This window comes from Mya arenaria, chromosome 9, assembly GCF_026914265.1.
Source record: "Mya arenaria isolate MELC-2E11 chromosome 9, ASM2691426v1".
NCBI classification, from domain to species: domain Eukaryota; kingdom Metazoa; phylum Mollusca; class Bivalvia; order Myida; family Myidae; genus Mya; species Mya arenaria.
In genome coordinates, this window is record NC_069130.1 from 22,893,046 (window position 1) to 22,913,895 (window position 20,850).

Sequence of the window (20,850 nt, forward strand, 5' to 3'; positions counted from 1 at the left end):
TCCTTCATCGTCAATTACCCCTGATACTCATTTTTTACATCATTATTTAACATTACTAATGGAGTAACTTAACGAACTGAGTAGCGTCTGCGCAAATGTTCAATACGCAATGCAAAATTAAAGGTTGTCCGGTTAGCGCAGTGGTTAGCGCACGCGCTTCTCACTAAGGCGATCAGAGTTCGCCACACCCTCGCGCAATATCGTGCCATCGAGAGTGACTTTGTATGAGCTATCATAGCTTTCTTCACAATCGTTATATAAAGTTTAAACTAAACCAGAGTATATCTGTTGATGCATTTACCATTGACATTGAGAGTATTCTTAGATGGAACTACAACCATATTTCATTTATACCAGGGTATATCTGTTGATAGTGTTTAATTTAAAATTCGATTCGTTTTTGTATGTGACATATGTTTGCTCAATGCTGTTTATCAAACTAGTATTTATCGTGATGTTAAACTGTTTTTTGCAAATATCCAGCACTTATATTGTATTATTATTATTATTATTATTATTATTATTATTATTATTATTATTATTATCGTTATTATTATTATTACTATTATTATTATAATTAGTAGTAGTAGTAGTAGTAGTAGTAGTAGTAGTAGTAGTAGTAGTAGTAGTAGTAGTAGCAGTAGCAGTAGTAGTATTAATATAAGTAGTGGTAATATTGCTTCGTGACCTTTTTAATAATATAGCGAGGATGGTAAAGGCATTTGGCCAAGTTTGAAAATACCGTTTGTTTTCAATTTCAGTGTCGCTTTCTTTGTTGAGACTTGCTATCTAGCTTGTGGATTACCACCTGTTTTTGTCATGTTCTGGTTGTGCTCATGAATATAACCTCCGTGAATTGGAGCGACAAACATGTTGTAAAATCCACAAGAAACAGAGGGATTTGAGTTTGATGTGGATTCAGTGAACTTCACTGGAGTACAGGGTGTTGGATAGTTCATTGTGTTGATTTATTTTTGCTATAGTTGTAAATAGATGCAATGTTTGTGTTTCTCAATATTTGCATAATCTGGTTCGTAGGAACATTGTTGTCATTCTATTTTTGGGAAAGGTATTTTCTGTCGCCATGATAAAGACAGTCAAGCATTATCTACCATTTGTTTTATCCTGGAACTGAGTTTGGTGACACCTACAGTATATTCTTTTAAAGGGTCCCAAAACCCAGGTAAATGAATTGTATTTTGACAGCGCGTATGAATATATTGTTCAGTGATGCGGTTATCTTATTTGCATAGTTATTACATAAGTTACTATTGCATGACATAATAATAATGCTGCGCAGTAAGTTATGGTATCCTGATTGATAATTAAGCTAGTATTATGACTTCTCCAATTCAAATATGTACAAGTAAAATGTTCAGCTTTGTCTGTGCATAAACAGAAGGAATAATGAGAATCCACAAGAACAGTACACATAGTTGCATGCAACAGTACATGCACAATGGACATGCAATTGGTCTGTGATAATCTCACCAACGGACCATTGCAGGCAGCTGGCCATAGACCAATGATGGCAATGCCACTTAGCCGGTAACGGGGCACAGATGTACCAGCTATAATAGGCCAGTGCCAGGCTAGCACACTATGCAATATATCACCTGGCAATGGGATTGTTTATAGCCAAGTGCGCTTGTATAGGAAAAAATGTAGGGAATATTGTGTTACTTATATAAGTACTATTTGCGCCTTTAGGTGTTATTTACCTTTCTTTATTCAAAATATGCAGGTGCTACAAACATTGTACAAACCTAATTTCGATATTCTCATAGAACCATAACATAATAATTTTCTTGTTAATACATTAATTGTTTTAGGGCAATAACCTCAAGAAAACAAACACCATTACATAAAATGGATATCAATACCGATACAACTACAAATGATGAGCTTATTGTTGTTTTGATATTAGCCAGACCAGTTTGGGTTTTTTCCCAAGAATATGACATATTGCGTGTAAGGGAGAAAATTAGTCCGCCTTTTACGTAAAACGTAAAAAAACGTAATTATTGTATTGTGATAAGCAATCTTGTAAGTCTAAAAATGGTTTAGAAAATATGTTATTATAAGATGAAAGAGTTTCAAATCGCATGCTTGACAGTCTGGAATGGTTCGTATACGTCTTAATACCAGTAAATACTTGCCAACTTGTTGTGGTATATAGCCATTCATACCAAATAAAATGAATGTTTTTGAAGAGTAAGCAACTTGTATAGAATTTATGAATGAAATACCATCATTTAAAACAATGTTGTATCTTCCTTTGGTAATGACTGTATTCATAATGCTTTTAAAAGTGTACAATAATATCTTTAATATGTTTTTTGTCGTTTTAGAGCAAGTTCATGAGGAAATGGCCCGTCAGGTAAAACTACAAGACCTAAATTGCATTGCAGTTGTCAATTTGATATTATTTAAAGCTGTTATTCAGATAGATTTTAACTATTATCTGTTCAAATCAGCAAACCTAAGCGGTGTATTTTTGAGGTCTCCTTGAATAGTTTTGAAGCGATTTACACAATTACCTGTGTTTAATATTAACGTAAAGAATCTATCGTTAGATCGGAGATTTGCGGCCAATTTCATTCGACGTCGGCAGTTGTAGCTTATCTTCCGAAAACAATTGGTAAACTCGGGCTTTAGGTCTGGAATTAAGACTAGTTCAATACACTTTGATTGATTTACATAATTAGTTTTTTTATTTACTTTAAAAGGAGACTGAATGCGTGTATCCAGTGAAATTGTTCAGACTAGATTTTAGTCAAAACCTGCATGTACATTTACTAAAATGCACTGATAACTTTTTAATCATTGTCGATATACCTTGCGCTCGCTATTTAAATTCTAGAGCAAGTTCTTTATTATACCTGTTCTATACTGAACTATTTCGAGTATTCATTTATTTTCTTATGATGCGTTATCAAAGCATATAAACAATTGATTGCTTGGTATGTTAACATCGTTCACAATAATATAAACTATGAACTACTCAAAAAATCTTATGTAAATAGTCCCAGCATTTTTTAGACATTAGATCTGAAGTTCTGCAAACCTCACTCAAGCCTTTTTAGTTTCATTTGTTGTTAATACACATCTCCATATTTCCGATAATACCATAGCATGGCGAACTGACCCATATCCTGCACTCTCATTGGTCGACTTGACGCACGCGCAAACCACAATCGGTACATTTGCCTTTGCTTTTGAGCAAGCAGCATAATGTGCAGATCGCTTATTATTTAGCTTACAAATTCACATTTAATGCTCCAGAAAATAATTACCGCGCGCATATTTTCTACGTTTTGTCTCGGAGCCCTTAAAACTGTCATTGATCTTATTGGCCATATGCCATCACAACAGTGCATTTGTGACTAGAACATTTGAAAATAATTTAGGGAGTTATGTGCGCATTGAAGGGAATACTTTGTCAGAATATTATTGATTTCCCAAAAAAAACTCTTGTTATATTTTATTTTACTGATATGTTCTATCGTTAAGTTTTACCTCACTCTAATTTTACTAAGGCTACGCATTAAGACCAAAATTAACAATGTTCCAATGATAGTTTGATATAAGTTGAACAATGATATTCGTCGGTCAACGAGTTATATTAAAAAAAACTATTCAATCCAAAACGAAACGATAACTTTTTTCTTTCATTCAATTCGTCTTTGATGTATTGATCAACGTTTAATTTAGTTTTTAATCGTCAACTTTAAACAACATGCTTTCCTTGACTTAATCATTATATACGTTTCATCAGTTATTCATTGTCAAATGCCTTTTTTCAACGAAATATGTTTCGATGTCATATGGATTTGCATATGCATGTAGGTTAGAGTGCTTTTATATGGACATTTTAATAAATAGTTTTCACTGGTGTGCGTTCGATACCAGTACATATCAACATGAAATGAATCATTTCAGTATTAAAATATTAATTATATTATAATATGTTTATGTTTTATTACTGCACCCAACTCGAGTTAAAAAATTCATACAAGACTTCGAAGCGCAAATTGTATACTTTATACAGTTTTGTGCCGTATTTTCAAAGACAAGTGCACTAAGTAGCGAGCGCATAAGTGTTTATCATTTAAATTGTTTCGCATGCTACTAATTTTACGATAAGCTATATGTGTGCTGACATGATTCTGAAATGAGAATTCATAAATAAATGAAAAACAAAAAAAGAAGAACGGTTTTCAACATGGTAAAATGTTAATATTTTGCACGTTATGACCTAGTTTCGACTTTCAACATGTATCTTAAACAGGCAGTGTTTTACTATATCAATTCCACAACAAGGATACACCTTTTTTTCATTTCCACTCTTATAGTGTAGGGAAGTTTTAATCTCAAAATATTGTATCATTTTATTCAATTCATCGACAACAGCAGTAACGTCATCAAACTATTTCATTATACAAATAATGAAATAAATAATAACACTCCATAGTGTAAATTGTATTCACGTCAAACGGCATTCAACAACATCCTTTAAATCACGTCTAAATGTTTTGTTCATAAAGGCATAAATAATCGGATTGGCAACGTTGTAGAAAAAATACATATAAAATATCAATATATTGTACGGTATGACTTGATGGGCCATTAGCCAGGCTGGTAGAAATGCAATAATAAAAACTGCAGTTACAACAAATAACATCCCGGCTGTCCGTATGTTAGCAACTAGACCTTTCTCTCTAATTGTCATTTGACGGTTAATTTCCGTGTTTTCGGACTTTGGTTGTTCTTCTAGCTCACTATATGTCTCCAATTCGGTATTGACGCAGCCATTTGTAATTGAGGCACGCGTGTTCAGGTAGGATGCGGCATGGTCCTTACACGATGAATATCCGCTGTGTTGGTAGCGCATGCGTCGTCGAAGTGCGCGACGTAGCGAGACAAATCTGTATATCATTATGTACACTATAGCCACAACCACTATCACAATAACGAAAAAACTAGAGTATATTTTCTGGTATGTTTCAGTGAAGGAATGATTGAATATCAGCCCATTTGGCTTGCAAATGCCGTCGTACATCAAAACAGACACCGTTATATTGTCACTTGCTGATATTTCGGTTCTATTAAGAGGATATACGATTTCTGAATAAGTCCAATTGCTTTTTGGCACGAACATAATTCCATCAAAATGTTCTTGCTTTGACACTTTCTGCCGTATTTGGTGTGCAAGAAGCGATGTTTCATTCGTATACAGTTTTGACATTCTAAAATTCACACCGAAGTTTAGAGCTGTTATAATTCCAAGCACAAAAGCAAAGCTTGCCAGAATCGTTATTATGAGCTTTGCCCTTCGTGTAGTCAGAAAGTGTGTGAATGGATAACAGATACAGAAATACCTGTCTACAGCTATAGCCATCATAATAAAAGCGGAAAACGGCACATTGGAAGTAATAAGAAACATATAACACTTGCACAAAAAGTCATACTTTATGAAGTAGTCCATATATTCTAAGACAATGGTATACGGGATGATAAGAACGCAAGTTAAAAAGTCGGTACACGCTAGTGTAATGATAAAAACTGTAGACGCCACTTTGTTTCTTTTTCGGACGTACACATATAATACGAGGAAATTACCGACGGTTCCAAGAACACAAAAGAAGGATAATATTCCAATGACGGCCATTAACAGTTCATGACTTTGTTCACTCGGTAGCGAGATAAGGTCAATCTTAGCCGTGGTGTTCACTGGGGTGTCGGAAGCCATCAATTTGCCGTAGTCTGAAAAATGAAACGATAAGAAAGCATTATTTAACTTTGGGCATATTAATATATGATTTTATTTCAAGACTGGTTAGGTCCCGTCTAACTTATTACATGATTGGAACATATTAAATACTATGATAACAGGTACCAAAATAAGTGTTCTGATTCCAAAAAACACATTGGCATTGCTAATGTACATATCTACTTCCAGTCTACTAAGCAAACAAATCGCCTTATATCAAATTTAAAGGCTTTTGTAAAGTACACTATTGTTGTTGTTTTTTTTCTTTTACAACACACTCTTAATCAATTAAAACAAATATTTTATATTTGGCGACTGAATACAAATATATATCTGTGTTTATGCCCATGTTATCCGGTGTAATATATAAAGAAAATATCAATGATAAACAAAACAAAATCAGACGCTAAAAGGTCAATCGCAGAAATTAACTAAGCGAACTACTTGGGACGTCAAATGTTTTATTTTAGCTGAGGGTATACATTTGGAGTTTTTATTTAGTTTAAATTAAAACAAAACCGTACATTATCCAACGATATAACTGCTACATATATCAATGTAAAATATCACAAGCAACACATTGGCAAATCTCAATGTTTCTCTCTTAATGAAAATCATGTTTAATTTATTCATTCAAAGATGTGAAAATGTATCACATTCAGCATTTATGTCTCATATTGCGTTATTATCTTTTCATCAACACGATTTTTTCAGGAGGGAAGATGAAAAAGCAATACTAATGGCAATACTGTTGACATCTATGGAAGTAAAGAAAATTTGATATAGTTCAATGCAATCCCAGTTTATAGCCGAATAAATTAGTGTGATGACATTGTCATGACTTAACGATACGCGCAAGTGGCACTGAAAGATAAAACGTGAACACTGCTATTGTGTCTTATCTTACAGAAGTTCACCTAGACATTCCATATGGATGGCACATTTCAGTGGCATTTGAAGTCCAGTGATTTTAACTCCGTTTGCTATTAAAACATTGTCTTCTTTCACTTTGAATATAAACAATTAAATAAGAGGAAAATTTGTCACTTTTGCGCTTCTAGAAGCTGTCGGCTACCGTTAGTTGAAGTCGTGGCAACTTGGCCATTGATGTAAGGTATATATAAAGAAGCCTCTGTAAGGTTTAAGTGAGGATAAGAGTGAGGTTTGTGCACATAAACTGGTTAAAAAACCCCAGTAAATTTACATTTTACTGACCGTTCTAAGGCGGTACCTAACAATACTTGATAAACATACCTAGCTTTTAAATATAGTATGTATGCACTGTGCTGCTTGGGGAGTTTTGTGCTGTTCTTCCAAGTTTCTTGTTTGTGATTTTATTTTGTATATATTTGGCGTTTACCCAGTGCCATTTAACCGGGTTTATGTTAAAACTTTTTGCTACTGAGCTTGTTTTTGTACCTTTTCGCTGAAAATATTGAACAATAATCCAATTAATTGTACACAGACAAAATTAGTTTAAAGAGCTGTTCTGCGGTAATCTGAATGTACCGATAGAAAGGTGTACCGATATCGACACAGGCTTTTGAAGGTCACTTGCATATTTTGTAAACGGATGATAAACCTTTAATGATGTTTTATACCTATTGTCAAAAGCAGTATCAAAAATTTTTTCAGAACATTGTATATACTATTAAACATTAAAAAAGAACAAGTCTGTCCAAAACGCGATTCCTTACAGGTGAACGTATATTGTTTAAGATTATGTCGTTTGTTTGTACATCGCATGCATCATTGTAATGACCCTTCCATGAGAGATTCATAATGTGATCGCATGCGTAAGAAACCGGTTTATTATGACAAGACTGGGTGAGCATTGTATTTCACGATAATTTTCCTCCTCTATAACTTAAATTTTAGTTCAAATTCGGATATATTTGGAGGAGATGATAAGGTATTTTTCTCGAGAAGAATTACCTTCGCTGCTAGAAACTTATGTAAATTAACGAGTCTTAATCACTGAACTTCTTTTTGAGACGTATATATGAATATAGGTTTATGAAACTAATAACATTCGATGGTAATAGCATATGTAAATACAACCAATTTATAAGTATCCATAAACTTGATCGTTTTCAAAAAGTGGATCATAAAAATATTGAGTTCTAGAGTTCCATACACCACATGCACGTTTATCGTGATACTTACAAATACAAACCATGGAATTGACACCGAAATCAGTTGCAGATCAAGTTTTATTACATATTTCTCATTAATAAAACAATGAACTCTCGGATGACTGACCCAGTAGCCTCAAACGAGACCAGTGGCCTGTTTAAAGCCACAAGGAGCGTACAATTATAAAAACTTATATCATACATATCGATTGTGTTGTCATGTGGTCTTGTCGAATTGATTTATATTTACCTCAGGATTTAAAACACTAAAGCAAGTGTTTGAAGTGGCTATGTGGATACGTCGACATAAACCTTGTCGACGAATCTGCTGAAACATGTGAAGAGGATTTTACGAAATTGAAATCTACGGAATGTTTAACTCGATGTATCAATTGAATTATGTCGACGCGCATAGTACATGAGTGAGCTTGTCGACAAAACTGTATCATAATATCGTATTATACGATACCTCGTCAACTTGACATTAAACAAGTCGACGTAACTCTGACAACATGCCGTTGTATGACTAACCAACTTACTATAAAAGCAAGTCGACAGAACTATATGATATCATAGTTAGTACAATATACGCATCAAAACATATATATCGTCAGGAAAAAGATGATAAATAATAAGTTGAAGGTCATACGGTCATACTTTAACATATAAACGCATCGGCTTTTATCTGGGTTTTTTACATCTTAATGACTAGAGTATCAAGCTTAAAGTGGATTTTGCCATTTGCCGTCATTAAAATGTCAGCCGTATAACAGCTGTGTTTAAAACGAGGGCGATGTCGTATACACTATATTGAGTTCACACCTGTCGAAGTTTCAATCTTACAAGAAATAAGGTGGTAATTGCTAAAACGTTTACGTGATCTATCGATATTGCATTAACAAATATGCGTCACGGGTGGCACAATTTACTAGAAAAAGTTAAACCAATATGTAAATGTAAAACAAATATCCGCTGTTTTATATTTATCTCGTGATCCCCGCACAGTCATATCTCGATGTTAAAGTAGCGTCATGTTAACTATGTGGGTATTGAGATTTTATGTGGCTGACGGAACAGGCCGAAGCTTAAAGGAGTATAATATTGGTCGATACAAGAACAATGTTTAATACATTAACACGTTTAACGCATTTGATTTTAATGATCAAAATTAAAACAAAAAAGTATAGTTAGTGTACAGATTATGAAATATTAGACTTTTTAATAATCGGCGTGAAAGGACATATAATGCCCACACTCCAAAGCCTGAGTAGAATTCATTCTCATTCATAGATGATGACGTATGTCAGATGCCGTCGTTTATACAGATTTCTGAATTAGCATTTTATTCTCCAAACGCAAGAATTATCATAGAAATCTCATGAGACAACATGAGTTTCTTGCAAGACAGCAAGCGAGAAAGGTTGAAGGAGAACACGTAATTCGTTTTTGCTTTGGGTAACGGGTTCAAACATACAAAATACAAACTGTCCTATAATGAAAACTTCAATAGCTAATACTCCTTTATATCAGATAAGTTTTCATATTATTAGAGGTGGATGGATATAGTCGCATAATCTTCTGCAATGAATGTTTATCAACAAAGGTTGGGTTACTCAACTTGTATTCGTAAGCGAAACCACCTAAGTATGTATATTTATGTGTGAGCAGGTATTTTAAAATATTCGTTGATATTATTAAGCCAAACTCTTGTTGTCAATTACTTTAAAAGGAGAAAAAGCATGAACTATGCTCAAATATGCTGACCAAATCGAAAGTTTTCTATCTTAAAAAAAATATCATACATCTTGTTATACAGCTTAAAAAAACAAGTTTTAAAAACACAGATCTTAAACTTCAAGGAAATATAAAGTGCTTGTTAGCTTTAAGTACCATATGCTATCTATTTAAAAGTTTGTGCATGTCGTTTAAAGCATAAGGTACAAAATAACGCTTCAATAATAAATTTTAATGATTGATAGTAGTGTTTTAAAAACCAATCAAATTTTTTAAATGAATACTTTCGATAGTTTGCCGATGACTGGGAAATACGTGCGTTTTTTATCATGTTCCTACGGTTTATAGAATGTAACAAATAAGGCGATACTTTTTAGTTCTTCGTCAACGTTTAATTGTTTCTAATTGAATGCATAAATAAACCGTCCACCTTTTTGAGCGTTTTATCTTTAAACCAGATCTAAATGAGGTTTTATCAATATTATTATGTTATATACATTCAAATATCCGGTATGAAATGAAGCATCAACAACTCTGCCGAAATGGCAATAATGACGACATGGTTTTAATTACAGTAATTAGTAGCATGCTTTGATATTCGGTAAGTAAATCCCTCTTAATCAATGTTCTAAAATACTTTATAAAAAAAGCATCTTTTGTTCAAAAGGTTCGAAATTCACAGAAAAAAAGATATATTTACCCAAATGTTGCTGACGCATTTAAAGCCGAACGGTTGGCAAATGCATACACAAATATATTATGCAAAATATCCAAAATGTATTGGTTGCCTTTTCGTAATTGAATTATACACTGTTGTGTTTTTAATATATCTCTACATTTTATAAGGAATGTAAATGAATATCAGAAAGTTATATCCATACATATATATGTATTTCAAACAAAATCAGTCAACTTCTGTAATATTCTTCTTGATAAGCAACACCAAATTGCTGAATAGCGCAGTGGTTAGCGCATTCGCTTCTCACTTAGGCGACCCGTGTTCGATTCCCAGCCTGGGCGTATGTGAGTTTGGTTAATTGGCATTAATCCAGACAAGTGGGTTTTCTGCGGGCACGCCGGTTTCCCCCACAGCACAAGACCACACTCTCGCACAGCATCGTGCCAACGAGAAACGACAGTGACTTAGTTATCATAACTTTCTTAACAACCGTTGTAAAATATAAAATGTATATGTACTTATATTCAAAATCTATTTCATTTCATATGTTTGTATAAATGTTTTGCAACAAAATAAAGTTTAATTGTACCGTTCCTGTTACTTATGCAGAGGGGAAAATGTGTATGTCATTGTGATTGTATTTCAGATGTTTTCAATTAACTTGTGTCATATTTGCATATTAGAAATAATCGTGTTAGAATTTGTTTCCATAAACCTGTGTCACTTTTTGCAATAGGTGTGTTATTAAAGATGTGTTTTTTTTCAAATATATGTCATCATATCACGGCCATTTGTAATGGCAGCCGTGTAATACAAACATTTTCTTACCGTTTGTAACATTTTGCACGGATAATTATATAAAATATGTTTTTATAAACATTTGTAATAAACACATATTTGTTAAAGCCGTGTTATGAAACATATCAACCTTGTAATATTTGCATATTATATATGTTTTCGTCGGATAGAGGCATTACAAAAATAGGTAGCCTTAAAAGTAAGAAAATTAAAAAAAATATGTATGTTATTCTGTAACACAATGTATAACATTATATAATAACATTTTATCATCAATACTTATTACTTATAGTTCAAAAGTCTAATTTATCTAAATAATACCTGTCAAAGAATTACCATAAATCCTTGGATAATCTCTGATCTAACCATGTCATCTTATTAATAACTTTCAACTTCCACTGGCACATCCAATGACCAACAAATTTGAGACAAATATTGAGTAAGAAGTTCGTTATATCAGTTATTTATTATCGGGCAGAACCATCGAAACTCTACAAGGAACGCTGTAAGCTGCTTCAGTTTCGATACGTTTTAACAAAGCCACTGTACAGCTGGCATTCCGAAGAAGCCAATATCGGAGAAATGTTTATTGTAGAAGACATTTTGTGTCAGTCTTGCACACTATTCATGATATTGAAAATAACACTTGTTCATATGTTACTGTATTTTTATACTTAAAGGGACTGTCTCACAGATTTGCACCAAAAAAAGTTGTTTTTTTCTGTAATACATCTCAGGACAATTATCAGATAGAATGTGTTATGCTTTGACATCAAAATTGCCAAAAACGTACCAAAATATTTAAAAAAAAATATGTCGGAGACCGGCTTCGAACCCGCGTCGCCAATATTGAAGTCCAATGTCTTTCTTACTGCGCTATCAAGGGTTACACAAAACAGGTGACATAATTAAGGTATAAACCTACCTCGGTAATATCACGTGATAACACCGACTAGCCAATCACGCATAAGGAATGACTTCTTACCCGGTAGACATACCCAATAAAAAATTAATGGAAAAATACCAAATAACTGCTAAACTTAAATGAATTGTAAACTATGTAGTACTTCAATAAGCAAAGTGAGACAGTCTCTTTAAAATATAAATATTCCAAACGAATACTTGTTGACAAACAAATGGCTCTGTAATTAAAGGGATGTTTTTTTTTAAATTACATTTTTTGTATAAAGATATAAAGTGTTGCAAATCATTAGGAGTGTCAAAACTAAGATACTGACGGCTCAAATATTATTTTTGAAATCCAGGATTTTGAATAGTGTAAGTAAAGCGTTTCAACAAAAGGCTAAGTAGTCCTTATATGTATGTCCCTTTGTTGTCAGTTTTCTAATTTTCCATTGACATGGGTTATGCATTAAGTCTGTTTTTCAGCAATTTCCATATCAAAGAGAATAATAGTAATATTTTAAGTGTTTATAGATTAATTAACAGGAAAAAGGTTTGTGCCAAAACATGAGCGAATTCGTTAAAAGTGAATATGTGATTTAAGGAAGTGTTGAGGAAGACAGTCATTTAACGAAATAGGTTTGAATATTAAGTTAACACTCATCTTTTACCCTGTTACGTTTTGCGTTATCTGTTCCTAGAATCGTATTCAAAAGTCTTAAAGTGAGGAGAAAACTATAAGTGCTTTGATTAGACTGTATCATCAATCGACGAACAGACTAAATTGAATCCCTGAGGCCTGTATAAGGATAAAGATAATAAGTATGTTCAATTTGGAACTTGGTCTCTGTTTTACCAAATGGCGTTTAATACGATTCAATATATGTATTCTAAATTAAATATAACTACCTGAAAACTCAACTCGAGGCATGTAACCTCCTCCAAAATAAAACATTGAAACTACAGGGACAAACCCTGGCGCCTATCGTTCATCCAAGATACTGTAAAAGGTCTGATCGCTCAAAGCCAAAACAATCATTAAACATTTGGACAAACAGAGTCACAAGACAACAAGCACATTGCACAATAATAATAATGAAACAATCATTATAGAAAATGTTCGGTTTACCATAAACCTTGGTCAGTGAAACTCATCAAGAGCTCACGCATCCACTGAGCCAAAAAACCTAATGATTGGAATTGGGCATATGGAAATATCGCTTCTATTAAATAGTGTTGCAATCGCGTTGGAATGGTCATTAAAAAACTTATTGATAAATGTTCTGAATATGCAATATAGGCATGATCTCTTATCGACTGATTTTAAAATCGGCATTGAGCGGGCACAACGGGATAATGATTCAAATGGTGTTTGCGTAAGACCGGTATTTACGGGTATCCGAGTCAATAACCATTAATTAAATAATGCCAGATACATTCGCGAATTTTCGATTAATCTTATGACATAGTCTACTGCTGATTGCCAATCAAAGACACATGCAATGACTGCATATTATATAAATATTGACTGCCTTGAGGGTGACAGTGCATATTGTCAAGCTGAGGTAAATACTGTCGACCGAGGCGAAGCCGAGGTTGACAGTGTTTTCCAAAGGTTGTCAATATGCACTGTCACCCTCAAGGCAGTCAATATCTATTTTATTATACCGAACAAAAACTGTAGTATTTAAAGACTAAAAATACCATTTTCACTGACAGTTGCGAATCTTGCTGCCATTTTAGCAAGAATTGTCGGCTGGTAAACAAAGCGCTCAGGTGATACAGACTTAAAGTAAAATACTATCAGTAAATCCCGTATTCGTACCGTATTGCCAATTTCATATGTTCTATAGAAGTGAGGTTTTATAATTAGTGCATTTTAAGGTTGCAATGCCAGTTTTATATTAATCATAATTTTTCACATACAAATCCAACATGGCGGCGTATTTGTAGCGTATTTTCAATTTCATGACGTCAGAAGGTGACAGTGCGGCAGAGGGTGATAGTGCGGGGTGATAGTCGAAAATATTGCCCTGGCGTTTTTACTATATGTTCTATAGAAGCGAGGTATAATAATACGCGTTATTTTTGATTGATAGGCACCTTCAACTTAGAGCAATGCGGCGCACTTTGGGCAATGTAAAGATAACTCTATAAAGATAAAGGTGATACAGTATCTATGCAAGGTAAACATTTTTTTATAATCATCATCACCAGCATTGTTCTAATAGTCGTAATCACAATCACCAGAACGACAATAAAAACGAACACTATTCTCTGTAAAATTGACGGGGATTTTATCATTATAATTGGAGAGTAAAGAAATTTTAAAAAAGTATATGTTTGTCACATCATAATCAATACCATTATATTTTTTTATCGTCGATTTCATCATATTCATACCGACAACATTTATTTAAAACATTATAAAAAGGAAAACGTTTGACAAAACACACAATTTGCATAGGTCCGAATATTTTTGCATACACTTATATGCATATTTGCTTACTTACTTGCAAGTTTATATTAATTGTATGTGGCCTACCCAATTTATAGTCATCAACGAAAAGAAAATACGATTTAGTAAAATATTTATTTTAAGAGTAAGTCAGATGGAAAAGAACATTAAGTAACATTATGTTACCGGTTTCCTTTTAATAAGTTTAAACAATATGTGATTACATATTTACATGACTTAATGTTAAAGTTTCGCAAAACCAGGTTCCAGAAAGGAAAAATCAACATTTTATCTGGATGCAAATATATTGCAGAAGTCCCAAATTCTCGCTTGGCATATGTTACTGGATTTTGCGGAGTTTTCCTTCAAAATATTTATCCCGTTCCTACGAATCAAAAGCAGGATTTACCCTAAAGTAAAGCCGAAAGGGCGAAATCATTAATGGGAAATATTAAATTAAAACTACAAACCACTTGCAAATATTACCAAAACTACGGTGTTTCTTACATGTTGCCTCCATCTTTGTTTCGGAGGCTAAAAAACTTACTGAAATCAATGCAGAATCACTTAACTTGTATTTCCTGCTTTGTGTTAATTTATGTATATAACGTTGAGTGTCTCTGATTGAGGTTTTGTTACAGCAGAACCAATGCAATAGTTCAATATTTGATTACTTGACATGTCTTTTAAGTTTTCGCGTGATATTGGAATTGCGTTACCATATTAAAGTTGCTATCTTTGCTATTTTTAAGAGTTTTAACCAGGACAATTGTCAGAATAAATTGAAATTAACTGCCAAATGACAATGTTAGAGAAACGTCTGCTTGAGAATATCAGAGAAACGTCTGGTTGCTAATTTACGAACAACCGGAAAATTGTTTGTTATAACTGCGACGCTGAACCTTTAGAGTAATGACTCAACAATCACTAGCGGATATTTGGGAGGGGGGGGGGGCTTGAATCTTCCAAGTTTACTTCCTACGTCAATATAGGCAAACAAAGTATTGAAAAAAGGCTTAAAGTGACCAAATGTACTAAAGCACGTTTAACAAATCCATTGGTTTCACGTCGTTTTCTCAATATTTATTCGGAAAATTCAATGCGTAGTTATAGTTTTGAATGAACTAACAATATGCTTTTAATAAAAACAGACATACTTACCCACAAAGATGTCATGTACTCATGCACAAGCCAAACAATGAACGTACATATTGGTGTCTCTCAATAACTATTATATTTTGATACTTAAAATGTAGCGTAGCCCTTGTAAACGTTTGCCTTTTCGTATCACCAGGCATTTCGTTTCTATGCTTACAACCATTGAAGATCGGGCCTTGTCTCGAAAAAATCCAAAGATTCTTTTTTAACACGTCAAATCTACAATGTGAGGTGTTTGCATGGGTAGGGTATTTTGGTGGTCAGAATATTTCGAATCCTATGACAGCTGCCTCCGGAATTGCGCATGCGGCTTGCCTAAAGATGGCGGACCCTGTTTTGACTCCTCACCAAGTTGGTACCACGAAGATGGCACGTGCAAACAATTTGTTTGGCGAGGTTGTGTTGGAAACGCGAACAGATTTGATTCAAGATTGCATTGTGCGAAACTGTGCTTGTAAAAGTAGACCTGTTTTAAATGAAATGTATTTATTTTTACCATAAGAAATAAAATTCATGATCAGTTTCCAATATTTGTTCCTAAGGGTATATGAAAGTTTACCATCGCACATTGACTACATTATGGCTTGACCCCACTGTGACACTATCACATCTTAAAGTTTGTTTAAATACCATATATAAAATGTTTAACTATGATTACAAATACTATTTATGTCTAAAAGTATATGAAAGTTTACCATCGACTGTGACATTATCACAACTTAAAGGTTGTTCAAATACAAATATTAGAGGAACAGAGTGATATACAATGGTGTCCGGGTGCAATACCCTATCTCTTTGCGAACGGACCTCTCGGTGTACGACACTTATACACAATGTCCATATGCTTAAAGCAGTACTTACTACAACATTTTTCGACAACAGCTCTTTTTATTCCGAAAACCATGCAAGGGAGCTACTGGTACCACAGTTTAAAACATTTTGGTATTATGCAGCTGCTGTATGAAACCGCGATATTCCGCATCCGAAAGCCAGATCTTTTCCCCTGGGCTTTCATAGTGGTACGGTCAGTTGTCTTGTCTAAAACTATTAAGATCATTTGAAGTTTCAAAAAAGCATATACATCGCCTTAAAAAACATCCAATTATTGTTCAAGTATCAGTCAGATAAGATGCAACAAAATTCTGCATAACAATTTTCCGAAAAAGGGTATTAACAAATTCGATACATGATTCTCACACACCCACGTCCGTTCTGATACGTAATACTGAATGCTAATCCTTGTAGTTTGTGACTTCAAAAAGATGACGGAGGTAGCACCATAAGCGCAGCTTTGCATTTTATGTTGTAATAAAACTTGTATATTTGTTGGCACTCCCCGCGGCCACGTGACAGCTGCGTTGATAACTCATTACATTATCATATGTATCAAAGGACGCGTGTTTGCCTGACTCAATCCCTATAGGTTATTAAACACATCGTGATACTTTGATGTGTTTTGTGAGTTTTCCAATGTTGTCATTTATAAAATTTAAATTGCATTGCTACTGACATATTCATTATGCGTGAGGCATACCATGCAAACAAATACTAAAAAGGTTATACATTTCATGATTCGATGACATTCTCTATGGGAATATGTTGGCTTTGTCATTGCTTTCAGCATATTTTCCCCACGCTTAATGTGCTCTATAATTGTTATGCCCGATTAAACATTTTCCAAAAAGGCAGTTTAAATTTAAAATTTGTAGGCACAATCAAGCATTTGGAATGAGAAACTTCAAAACTGTTGATACTATTCTTGCATAAGTAAGAGAAACAAGAAGGTCAATGCAACAATCGCAAATTTCCTCGAAAGGTATGAGTGCCACGTAAACTCAGTTATAGCAAAACATTTTAAAATGCAGGGCAGGAACAAACTGCAGTCACAAAAAAAATCATTCGCGAAGACTCCGTTGTAACAAGAGCAACAATATTAATACAACAATCACGGAATAAGTGTTCGGTATAATCCTTCGTAACACCACAATATACAAATCCGGGCGAGAACAACCTGCAATCTCGAAGGTGGAGCTAAGGAGGCAACCCTGTTCCAAATAGAACACATCATCATCATCATCATCATCATCATCATCATCATCATCAACATCATCATCATCATCAACATCATCATCATCATCATCATCATCATCATCATCATCATCATCTTCGTCATCATCATCATCTTCGTCATCATCATCATCTTCGTCATCATCATCATCATCATCATCATCATCATCATCATCATCATCATCATCATCATCATCATCATCATCATCATCATCGTCATCATCATCATCATCATCATCATCATCATCATCATCATCATCAGCAGCAGCAGCAGCAGCAGCAGCAGCAGCAGCAGCAGCAGCAGCAGCCGCAACAACAACATCAGCAGCATCATAATCATCATCATCATCATCATCACCATCATCAGCATCATTATAATCATCATCTTATCATCAAGTTTAATGGGATTTTACATATTAAAACGTGAAAGTATTTTCTCATCTTGCAAACTCGAAAAAGTTATCATATCGTTTCTAAGCAACACTTAAACACATAAACAAGTAAGCATGTGGGCACATGTCTTTCTTTAAATAAAATATTTTAGTATTTAATTGTCTATTGGCATGTTCCTCCAACGGAAATGTTTAATGCTAACAAATAAAGTGCATTTGCAATCCAAGAAACATGAAATCAATATGTCATTAGCTTAGGTCACTGTAGCAAATGTAATGTTATATAAAGCACGCACTTTTTTTAAGCGTGACAAAAAGAAAAGGTTAAAAAGCAAAAGCAATCTCCATTGTATAATAAGACAAACAAACGTTGACAAGCCTGGTAGCCAAATCATTTAATAATACAATTGATCAGTTTACAGCACAAGAGCAAAACCAAACAGAATATGAACTAGATGTACTAAACCTAAAAGACAACACAGGCATATTACGAATAAAACAATAAAGATATAATATCATAAAGAAATCATTAGATACATATCAGAAATTAATTGAAACATATATATTAGCAAATGTTTGGACGTCCGCCTTGGAACGGCCAATTAAACCGGTGATCACTTGGAGTTCAAACTAGTTGATAAGTACTCAACCTGCCACTTACCCAAGCATTTATCGTGACGTGCAAACTCAACATAATAATCTAAATCAGAACTTGCACAATCTAAATACAATAAATCATAAAACAAAACAAGTTATATCAGCTATGAATAACTTCAAGTACTCAACTACTTAATAAAACCCTGAACTGCAAACGAATGGAAGTCATGACAAAACAAATCTAATTTATAACTGAAGGATGATGACTCGGAAAAGTGCGACAAACAACTATTTAATTAACTATGTAAATAAAACAACATGTCGATTACATTTATAATTTCTAGGTCCTATTCTAATCACAAGTTTAAATCAGATGGCATTTGAGTTGATGAAAGAACAAACTTTGGTATCTGGACGGAAAACCGTCTCAATCACAGGCATTATCGGAAATGATAAAACTGGAGTGTCTGTCTCATTGAAACTGCGCTCTTTGCACTGGAGCTTGTTCATATTGGCACGTAGAAGATAATTTTTACAGGACGTATTTCGTAAAGGACAAAACAGAGATAATATTGCTTTAAAAATGACTCACTCACAGTTGTTATGTGGACAACGATTTTTTTCTAACTTAGCTGTGGAATTATTTCGTTATAATTCTTACTTTTTTATACAATTACCACAGTGCACCTGTAAGATACTCAATGAATAAAACGTTGTATACATCCTGTCTTAAAGTAATATAGTTGTAAAACGAGTTACTAATGTTTTTCGTCAAAATACATCATTTTCGGTCAAATTATGAAATATCAATTAACAACGGAGCTAATTTGACTTTAAAACGATGTTTTTCATCAGATTTTAAACAAGAAATGTCTTCACATGTCACGTATAATCATCTATATTTTATGTATGTCCCTTTAAATCATAAACGGCCCCTTTTAACCGACCGCACCATTTTTTTTACAAAACGGAAACAAAATAATTGTTGATGTCAATAGCAAAATATGACTTACGAAATTTAATTTACAACCGTCCTTTAATCATATAAATTGGACGTATAAGATAGTGCAAAGGTTTGTTTGTAAGTCCAATTAATTTTGCCTTAATGATCATATATGGTGCCCTTAATTAGACGGTAAATAATATGAAATTGTGTCGTGTCCTGTATATCAAACGGTCTCATTTCTACGCGTAAAAACGGACACGCATCTCGAACTAGTGTGGTCTTGCGCAAGCCTGGCAGCGACAATTGGATGTTTCCTGTCACGAAACACTGCACATTTCTGGTCTAAAAATCAAAGCCATGCATCTGGAAATCGTGGCCAGATGGCGGTCTGAAATGGCGCTAAAATAAGGGAATGAAATATAATTAACTCAGCGGTAATTAATATTTGTTTTCGTGAATTCCTAAAATACATTCTCATTATAACATGCTCGCTGACCTTGTGTGTTCAATAGTTTTTGCCGGTAAAACACGAATACAGCCAATACGTAATTACTTAACTATTTGGTACAATCACATCTCATAAAGGTTAGTCCATGTGAAATCGATAACATGCATCTGGGCCAGAGAGAAAACAAATCAAAAGTTAATAAAGAAAAGAAAACGCATTTATTAAAAGAACTGTAATTATGAAGAGAGTTAAGAAACATTTTCATGGCCATCTATTCTGTTTGAGCTATACAAAAAAGTGTAATTGAATGAAAAAGTTAAAAGTAAGATGTTAGTGTAATCATTTACCATATATATGTGGGTATTGCGCTGAGGTCTTCAACTACGATATCAATAAGAAATGTATGCAAGCACCGAATGAATACCTATATATACCTATATAAATAAGGTTTTGTACCATCAAAACGAGAAAATTGGACAAACCAATGATGTGTCAGTTTAAACATGATTGTGGCCACGCATGACGTTTTAATCACATGTAATGTTTACTTAGCTTACCCAGAGTGCTACGTGTGGTATTTTACGTCTAAGGTAGAACAGTTGTACAAAATTACATTTTAATGTAAGTTTAAAAATGATTCCGACCTTGCTTGATGTAAATAACTGCATTAGAACATGCAAAAACATGCAGAAATTAATTGTCGAATTGTGCATAATGTACGGGTTATTTCACGTTTGAGAATTTCAACATCATTGGACAATA

The 20,850-nt window shown here is 33.7% G+C and overlaps 1 protein-coding gene across 2 annotated transcripts; it reads right to left on the reverse strand.

The window, feature by feature from the left end:
- Nucleotides 1-4,410: 4,410 nt before the first annotated feature.
- LOC128245394 (cholecystokinin receptor type A-like) lies at nucleotides 4,411-11,570 on the reverse strand. 2 transcript variants are annotated; one of them, XM_052963534.1, is made up of 3 exons: nucleotides 11,441-11,515; nucleotides 8,159-8,236; nucleotides 4,411-5,766 (listed from the first exon to the last, which is right to left on the reverse strand). In XM_052963534.1, exon 3 carries the CDS (start codon nucleotides 5,750-5,752, stop codon nucleotides 4,487-4,489), a length of 1,266 nt encoding a protein of 421 aa, XP_052819494.1. In that variant the 5' UTR covers nucleotides 5,753-5,766; nucleotides 8,159-8,236; nucleotides 11,441-11,515; the 3' UTR covers nucleotides 4,411-4,486. The 2 variants fall into 2 exon arrangements, with proteins under 2 accessions (XP_052819494.1, XP_052819493.1); XM_052963533.1 differs by lacking the exon at nucleotides 8,159-8,236 and having other exon boundaries at nucleotides 11,441-11,570.
- Between the last annotated feature and the right edge of the window lie 9,280 nt (nucleotides 11,571-20,850).